At 56.6% G+C, this 9219-nt stretch overlaps 1 protein-coding gene across 1 annotated transcript in view; it reads left to right on the plus strand.

Annotated features, from left to right (window-relative positions):
* Window positions 1-7386, plus strand: part of TP53 (tumor protein p53) — a 20996-nt gene extending 13610 nt beyond the window's left edge. Inside the window, exons 2-11 of the mRNA XM_032794536.2 lie at window positions 1311-1420; window positions 1683-1734; window positions 2358-2588; window positions 2925-3111; window positions 3325-3437; window positions 3668-3777; window positions 4084-4235; window positions 5949-6028; window positions 6382-6494; window positions 6960-7386. Of these exons, the coding sequence (XP_032650427.2) occupies window positions 1323-1420; window positions 1683-1734; window positions 2358-2588; window positions 2925-3111; window positions 3325-3437; window positions 3668-3777; window positions 4084-4235; window positions 5949-6028; window positions 6382-6494; window positions 6960-7047 (1224 nt within the window). The 5' untranslated portion in view covers window positions 1311-1322 and the 3' untranslated portion in view covers window positions 7048-7386. The remainder of the gene's footprint in view (window positions 1-1310; window positions 1421-1682; window positions 1735-2357; window positions 2589-2924; window positions 3112-3324; window positions 3438-3667; window positions 3778-4083; window positions 4236-5948; window positions 6029-6381; window positions 6495-6959) is intronic.
* Window positions 7387-9219: the final 1833 nt, after the last annotated feature.

Genomic DNA, 9219 nt, shown 5'->3' on the forward strand with positions numbered 1-9219 from the left:
AGCCCTTTAAATCGATATAAAGAACAGTGTAGTGTGGACGGGTGCAGCGTTAAATCGATTTAACGCTGTTGAAATCGGTTTAACAGCGTAGTGTAGACCAGGCCTCAGCTCCATCTTATCTTCAACTTTGCTTCTTACCTCTGGGGGGACTTTGCTACAAACTGAAGCTCTGAACAATGGACTGATGACCCATCCCAGCTGGGGATGTTCCAGAGACTTAATTTGAACCTGCAGTTTATTCCATTACTGCTACAAGCCTGAACCAAGAACTTTGCCAGTACTGGACGTAGTTGATGCCATTTAACCAGTTCTAGCTCTCATCTCTATCTTTTTCCTTTTGTGAATAAACCTTTAGATTTTAAATGCTAAAGGCTTGGCAACAGCGTGATTTGTGGGTAAAATCTGATCTGTATATTGACCTGGGTCTGGGGCTTGGTCCTCTGGGATTGAGAGAACCGTTTTCTTTTACTGGGGCATTGGTTTTCATAACCTTTCATCCCCATAACGAGCGGCGCTGGTGGGGATAGTGGGAAAGTGGAGTGTCTGAGGAAATTGCTTGTGTGACTTGTGGTTAGCCAGTGGGGTAAGACCAAAGTCCTCTTTGGCTGGCGGGTTTGGTTTGCCTTAGAGGTGGAGAAACCCCAGCCTTGGGCTGTGAGCAATTTGTCCTGAATTGGCACTCTCAGGGCTTGGCTCCACTCGAAGCTTTGACGTGCGAGTGTGGACACGGCGCCAGCACTGGGAGAGAGCTCTCCCAGCGCTGCAGGTACTCCACCTCCCCGTGGGGATTAGCTTGCAGCGCTGGGAGCCGCGCTCCCAGCGCTGGGGCACTATTTACACTGGCGCTTTGCAGCGCTGTAACTTGCTGCGCTCAGGGGTGTGTTTTTTCACACCCCTGAGTGAGAAAGTTGTTGCGCTGGAAACCGCCAGTGTAGCCAAGGCCTCAGTTGGGTCCCGCCAGAATCAGCATTGTTACCTTATCTTTAATTTCACCCTAACTTTTAATTCCACCTTAATGCTTATCTCTAATTTCACCTGAACTTGCAATTTCACTCTAACCCTTATCTCTGATTTCACGCTAATCCTAATTTTACCTGAACTTTCAATTTCACCTAAACCCTGATTTCTGATTTCACCTTAACCCTTATCTCTGATTTCACCCTAATCCTAATCTTCAATTTCACCTTAACCCTTATCTCTAATTTTACCCGAACCCTTATCTCTGATTTCACCCGAACTTTCCATTTCACCTTAACCCTTATCTCTGATTTCACCTTAACCCTTCTCTCTGATTGTCACCCTACCTCTAGCGAACAGCTGGAATGGAGCCGATGTTGGATCCCGGGCTGGAGCCGATGTTGGACCCCGGGCTAGAGCCTCCTCTGAGCCAGGAGAGCTTCTCCGATTTGTGGAGCATGATGTAAGGATTGAGGGGACCCCCTCTCCACCCAGATGGTTAGCCCCCACCCCCATGGGCTTCACCCCCCCTTCTCTAGCATAATCCTCTCCCCTTTCTCCCTTCTCAGCCCCTGTCCTAAACTGCCCCCCAGCACCCCTTGTAATTTAGGGGTGGTGAGCTCAGAGAGGGGCAGAGCAGAGCTGGGTTTAGCTTGCATGGTGTGTTGGGGGGGGGGGGGACTTGCCACCCCCTTCATCTTTACCTTTCCTGTCTCTTTCAACAGGGCGCGTCGCACTGCACAGGATTCCAACACACAGGATTGCCCGGGGCTGTATGTAAGTGCAGAGGGCCAGAGGGGAATAGAACCCAGGAGTCCTGCCTCTCAGCCATGCCCCCTCCCCCCCACTTGGGCACACTCCCCTCCCAGAGCTGGAGATAAAACCCAGGAGTCCTGGCCCCCAGCCCCCCTCCTTTCACTCACTATACCACACTCCCCTCCCAGAGCTGAGGAGAGAACCCAGGAGTCCTGGCTCCCAGCCCCCCCTGCTCTAACCCACCAGCCCCCACTCCCCTCCCAGAGCCGGGGAGAGAACCCAGGAGTCCTGGCTCCCAGTCCCCCCTGCTCTGACCCACCAGCCCCCACTCCCCTTCCAGAGCTGAGGAGAGAACCCAGGAGTCCTGGCTCCCAGACCCCCCTGCTCTAACCCACCAGCCCCCACTTCCCTCCCAGAGCTGGGGAGAGAACCCAGGAGTCCTGGCTCCCAGCCCCCCTGCTCTAACCCAGCAGGGTGGACTGGGGGGGGGCTGGGGGCAGGGAGGCCATGGGGCTGGCCAGATCCAAGGTCGAAGGCAGGGTTGGGTGGGGGGGATTCTGGGGTGGGACTGAGGTCGGCTGGGGATGCAGGGGGAGCCTGGGCTGCGGCATTAACCCTTCGCTCGCTGTGTCTCCCCCCTCCAGAGCCTGCCGGACCCAGACCTGAGCCTGGACCTGGGCCTGTCTGACTCGGCAGACCCCTCCCTCCTGCTGCCGCAGGCTGGGGGCAGCGACGGGGGCTGGGGGCTCCCTGACCCGGCCCCGGAGCCGCCCCCCACCTCTGCCACCGTCCCCTCCACCGAGGACTACGCTGGGGAGCACGGATTCGAACTGGCCTTCCAGCAGTCGGGGACCGCCAAGTCTGTCACCTGCACCGTACGGACCGGGGAGGGGGAGGGGGGGGCATTTCAGGGAGGACCAGGGTAAGCAACCCCACTGAGCCGCCACCCCGCTCCCTGCCCCACTGCTCCCCCTAGCGCTGCTGTGGGGCCAGCCCCACCTGCCAGGGGAGAGCGCCACCTGCTGAGCCCCCCGCCCCGCTCCCTGCCCCACAGCACCCCCTAGCGCCACCCTAGGGCCAGCCCTGCCTGCCAGGGGAGAGCGCCCCCTGCTGACCCCTGCTCCACTCCACCCCCTAGCGCCACCCTGGGGCCAGACCCGCCTGCCAGGGGAGAGCGCCCCCTGCTGACCCCCGTCTCCGTACCCCCGCAGTACTCCCCGCAGCTGAACAAGCTGTACTGCCAGCTGGCGAAGACCTGCCCCGTGCAGATCAGGACTGCCAGCCAGCCCCCAGCTGGCTCCATCATCCGGGCCACGGCCGTCTACAAGAAATCGGAGCATGTGGCCGAGGTGGTGAGACGCTGCCCCCACCACGAACGCTGCGAGGAGTACCGTGACGGTGAGGGGCACGGCTCGGGGGGGGGTGACGATCTGGGGAACTCCCTGCTGCAGGGGGCGTATCTGTGTGAAACCCAGCTGGAGGGATCTTGGGATGGGGCCGTGGGGGGCGGAGATCTGATCTGCTGGAGAAGAAGGCTGGATGTCCGGGGCGGGGGGGACATGGGGCCTAGAGGTGTCTCCCCTTGAGCTGCCCCCTCGTCTCTCCTGACAGGGGTCGCTCCGGCCCGCCACCTGATCCGGATCGAAGGGAACCAGCAGGCGCATTACTACGACGACGAAAACACCAAGCGCCAGAGTGTCACGGTGCCCTATGAGACGCCCCAGGTACTGGGACACGGGGCCTGTCCCCTCTAGGGGGCGCCGGCTCCCACCCGGCCCCAGGGCAGGGACTGGCTGGCTCAGGGGGGCAGAAATGGGGCAGGGGCCTGTCCCCTGTAGGGGGCACCAGCTCCCACCCGGCCCCAGGGCGGGGACTGGCTGGCTCGGGGGGGCGGGGAATGGGGCAGAGGCCTGTCCCCTCTAGGGATCATTGTAATGGCCTCTCTACCCTGCAGCTGGGGTCCGACTGCACCACCGTGCTGTATAACTTCATGTGTAACAGTTCGTGCATGGGGGGCATGAACCGGCGTCCCATCCTGGCCATCATCACTCTGGAGGGCAGACAGTAAGTGTCCCCGTCACACCCCCACAGCCCTCCCCGGGCCCCCTGCCTTGTAGTCCCCTGCCGGGGCTGAAGCTGCCTCCCCTGGGGGACCAGCCCATGGGAGAGAACCCCCCGCCGACCACCCTCCACAACCTGTGCACCCCCAATCAGCCATGAGGCATTGAGGAGCTGTTGGGTTGGGAGCCAGGACTCCTGGGTTCTGTCCCAGGCTCCAAGAGGGAAGTGAGATGGGGGGGCAGGGCTGGGAGCCAGGACTCCCGGGTTCCTGTCCGTGTCTAACCTCCATTCTCTGCCCTCCCGGCGCAGTAGGCAGCTCCTGGGCCGCCGATGCTTCGAGGTTCGAGTCTGCGCCTGCCCCGGACGGGACCGCAGGACGGAGGAGGAGAATTTCTGCAAGAAATTGGCCGGCAGGGTCCTGAATGGCGCCGGGGCGCACAAAGGGGGCGGAGCCAAGAGAGGTGAGTGCGGAGGCGGGCCCAGGGACTAAGAGGCGTTTGGGGTGGGGATCTGAGCCAGCAGGTGGAAGGGGAAGTGTGGGGTTCGGAGGGGGCGGGGTGAAAGGTGAGTGTGGGGGAGGGGCCAAGAGTGAGGAGAATGGGGGCGTGGCTTCTGAGGGGGCGGGGCCAATAGGGACTTACCCAAATGGGAGTCGATGTCCGTAATGCAGCACCTGCGAGATGTCGAAGCTGAAATCGACCCAACTCGATTGGCCAGTTGGAGTGGCCCCGCCCTTTCTTCTCCCCCCCTTGGCTCCACCCCACGCAGGAGCCCCACATTTCCCAGATTTCTGTCCAGTATTCAGAGGTGGCTGAATTAGGATCAATTGAATCCGAGCGCGCTAGCTTCCTGATTTTAACACCAAGTTCTTCTTTTTACTGTCGACCATATTCCTCCAATCAGGTCCCTTCGCTCTTCTTAGCCAATCAGTAAGCTGCTTAATTAATTGACAACCACGTGGAGATCTAATGGAGAGTTGTATAGATCACATTTCAATCGGGGCGTGAATTGAACCGCTCATACACACATAATGACGAGCATTAGTGATCAGCAGTTCCACCTGGGAATAATAGAAATTACACCTAGAAGTCTTATTCCATTTACCGATAATCATCAATGATCCATTCTTCCGTCAGTTGGATCCATTGATCACACTTGTCCTACAACCATCAATGATCCATTCTTCCATTGATTGGATCCAACGATCACACTTCTACAACCATCAATGATCCATTCTTCCATTGGTTGGATCCATGGATCACACTTCTCTTACAACCATCAATGATCCATTCTTCTGTCAGTCGGATCCATTGATCACACTTGTCTTACAACCATGAATGATCCATTCTTCCATTGATTGGATCCAATGATCACATTTCTGTTACAACCATCAATGATCCATTCTTCTGTCGGTCAGATCCATTGATCACACTTAGAATCAGAGAATATCAGGGTTGGAAGGGACCTCAGGAGGTATCTAGTCCAACCTTCTGCTCAAAGCAGGACCTACCCCAACTAAATAATCTTTTCTCTTATAACCATCAGTGATCCATTCTTCCATCGGTTGGATCTATTGATCACACTTCTCTTACAGCCATCAGTGATCCATTCTTTCATCAGTTGGATCCACTGATCACACTTCTGCTACAACCATCAGTGATCCCTTTTTCCATTGGTTGGATCCATTGATCACACGTCTATTACAACCGTCAACAATCCATTCTTTCATTGGTTGGATCCACTGATCACACTTATCCTACAACCAAGAATGGTCCATTCTTCCATCTTTCTAATCGATTTATGGGCTGGGAAGGATTAAATTTGAATAGGGAAATATTAGTAAACGTCCATTCGCTGCACTCACGCATACCAATGACCAAATATTTCCATCAACAGTAGAAATTGACAGACCTAAACTAAAGTTTATATTCTAAAGTCAATATTCTTCAGTCAACCATGAAGAAATTCTCCAGCAGGATGCATGCTCTTACAATCTGTTGAGAGTAGGATTGAGGATATTTACTCGGTAATATTTTTGACCGATGCTGAAGACAGCTTGGGGCTTTCGCGGTTATAAAGCTTTAACTTTTTGAAGGTCATTAAATACTTATTCCCCGGAATAGGGCAGGGTGACTTTCCCAGGGAGCAATGGGCTTGACATGTATTTCCCCCAGCTCTCCAGGCTACCATGGAAACAGCTGAGAATCCCAAGAAGCTGGTGGTGTCCTCCGAGAAAGAGGTCTTCCTCCTCGAGGTGAGTCCTGGTGCGGAAATTGGGGGTTCAGGACTCCTGGGTTCTCTCCCCGGCTCTGGGAGGGGAGTGAAGGCTCAGGGGTTAGAGCAGGGGGGGCTGGGAGCCAGGACTCCTGGGTTCTTTCCCCGGCTTTGGCAAGGGAGTGGGGGCTGGTGGGTCAGTGCAAGGGGGCTGGGAACCAGGACTCCTGGGTTCTCTCCCCGGCTCTGGCAGGGGAGTGGGGTCCATCTGTCCTCTGTGCAATTTGAGTGGATCTAGGATTGGAGGGAGCAGGAGGGGGGTTGGCCTGTCCTGGGAGGGGGTGAGGGGAGTCTGACTCCCCCCCCACCTCTTTCTCTCCCCTCTTACACCAGGTTCACGGGCGCAAACGATACATGATGCTAAAGGAAATCAACGACGCTCTAGAGATGGCGGCCGCGAAGCAGCTTGGGGAGCCGGAGAGTCACCGGAATGCCACGCCCTCGAGGTGGAAAGAGGGCGGGGCCCTGGGCTTGGAAAGGGGAGGGGGCTGGCTGCACCATGGGAAGCTCCTCCCTCCCTCTGATGAAAGCAGGCGGGGCCTAGCTGCACAGGGAAAGAGGGGCTAAGGGTCCTCTCAGGGAGGGGGGTCCCTGCCCCATGGGAGGCTCCCCCGCCCTTCATGGAAAGAGGGTGGAATCTGGTTTAACTGCTAAGGTGGGGTCCCCACTGGAAAAGGGGCCAGGTCCAGTTGCACCCTTGGGTGAGGGGCCCTGCAGGGTTCTCTCCCTGGCTCTGGGAGGGGAGTGGGGGCTAGTGGTTAGAGCAGGGGGGCTGGGAGCCGGGACTCCTGGGTTCTCTCCCGGCTCTGGGAGGGGAGTGGGGGCTGGGGGGTTAGAACAGGGGGGCCTGGAGCCAGGACTCCTGGGGTCTCTCCCCAGCGCTGAGTCTCTTCCTCCTCTCCCCGGGGCAGGTTGCTGAAGACCCGGAAGGAGTCGGCGGATGGGGTGCTGCCTCGGAGCGGAAAGAAGCTGCTGGTGAAGGAGGAGGATTCGGAATAATTCCCCCTCCTCCAAACCCGCCCCCCCGCCTCCTTTCTTGCACTCAGCTAATTTTCACTGCCAGCTTTTTACAGAGTTGTAGTTTTCTATGAACTCTCCTCTCTCCCAGGGGCAGCCGGGTCGGCCCTACGGTTCCTCCCCTCAGCACTGGGGCACCCCCACCCCCACGTCTCAGGACGGCAAAGGGGGCGCGGGAAGACTGTTCCCATCCTGCTGAGGATCCCGCCCCCTTCTGGGACCCCGCCCCCTGGTCCCGCTACCCCGCCTCGCTCTGTACACCCACCCCTTCCCGCAGACTTTTATACTAACTTTTTATACAATAAACTTTGCTGATTCTTAGCCGCCTCCTCCTCCCTTCCGTGGGTGTGAAGGTGGGGCAGGGGGATCAAGGGCCAGTTGGCTGCAGGGGCTGCGTTAATTAACAGGGCACCCACTGAATGGGCCCAAAACTGGCTGGGAAGGGGGACTCGGCTTTGAGTGGATGTGGTGCTAATTGGGATCCGGTCTGAGACCCCATCGGGATTAGCTATATCAGTGTCCTGGAAGGAAACATGGAGGGGGGACCCATGGATGGAGGGGAGGGGTCGCCAACCCCCCAGCTTGGTGATTCGACATGTAGACAAATATCTGTCGCAGGAGCAGGGAGGTTGATTTGACCTCCAGATTCAGCCTCGCCTGGAGGCCAGTTCTGCTGTCGACCAATCAGGAAAATGGTGATTTTAAAAAATAAATAGGGGGTGATGTCTCCGGTAGCCCCCCGCTTAAGGAACAGGAGGTGGATGCGGCATTTTGAGAACAGAGACCCACAGGGCTCGGAGAGGCCACAAAAGTTACCCAGTCTCGCTTCTGGGTTTGTTGTGTCTAATCCAACCAAGACAGACGACCTTCCAGCCGCCTTTTGAGACCCTCCAGCAAAGAGGCTCCCCCAACATAACCATCTAATGGAAATGTCCCAAGACCTGGTGGTAATGGAGGGACTTTACGTACCGGACGTCTGGTGAAAAGAATCAGAGAAGATCAGGGTTGGAAGGGACCTCAGGAGGGATCTAGTCCAACCCCCTGCTCAAAGCAGGACCAACCCCAACTAAATCATCCCAGCCAGGGTAAGGGGGTCGGTCCTGAGGCCGGTTTTTGTTCAACATCTTAGTTAATGATCTGGAGGATGGGATTAATTGCACCCTCGGCAAGTTTGCAGCTGACACTAAGCTGGGGGCAGAGGTAGATACGCTGGAGGGTTGGGATTGGGTCCAGAGTGACCTGGAAAAATTGGCGGATTGGGCCAGAAGAAACCTGATGAGGTTCAACAGGGACAATGCAGAGTCCTGCAGTTAGGATGGAAGAATCTCAAGCACTGCTACAGACGAGGGACCGAGTGACTAGGCAGCAGTTCTGCAGAAAAGGACCTAGAGGTTACAGTGGACGAGAAGCTGGATATGAGTCAGCCGCGTGCCCTTGTTGCCAAGAAGGCCAATGGCATTTTGGGCTGTATAAGTAGGGGCATTGCCAGCAGATCGAGGGACATGATCATTCCCCTCTATTCGACATTGGTGAGGCTACATCTGGCTACCGTGTCCAGTTTTGGTCCCCCTACTGCAGAAGGGATGCGGACAAATTGGAGAGAGTCCAGCGGAGGGCAACGCAAGTGATCAGGGGGCTGGAGCACATGACTTATGAGGGGAGGCTGAGGGAACTGGGATTGTTTAGTCAGCAGAAGAGAAGAATGATGGGGGATTTGATAGCTGCTTTCAAAGAGGATGGAGCTCGGCTGTTCTCGGTGGTGGCAGATGACAGAACAAGGAGCAATGGTCTCAAATTGCAGTGGGGGAGGTTTAGGTTGGATATTAGGAAACACTATTTCCCCAGGAGGGTGGTGAAGCACTGGAATGGGTTCCCTAGGGAGGGGGTGGAATCTCCTTCCTTAGAGGTTTTTAAGGTCAGGCTTGACAAAGCCCTGGCTGGGATGATTTAGTTGGGGTGGGTCCTGCTTTGAGCGGGAGGTTGGACTAGATCCCTCCTGATTCCATGAAAACACCCAACTTCCAAGAAGGGCTTGGGATGACTTTTTGGTCCGGAAAGTGGAAGGAATAAACGAGGAGGGACGAAGAACGCGGGTTGGATTCAAGAGAGCCTGGAAACCTGCCCTTGGAGGGAAGGCCCCAAAGCGGGTCTGGT

Source organism: Chelonoidis abingdonii, chromosome 11 (assembly GCF_003597395.2).
Source record: "Chelonoidis abingdonii isolate Lonesome George chromosome 11, CheloAbing_2.0, whole genome shotgun sequence".
Classification (NCBI taxonomy): domain Eukaryota; kingdom Metazoa; phylum Chordata; order Testudines; family Testudinidae; genus Chelonoidis; species Chelonoidis abingdonii.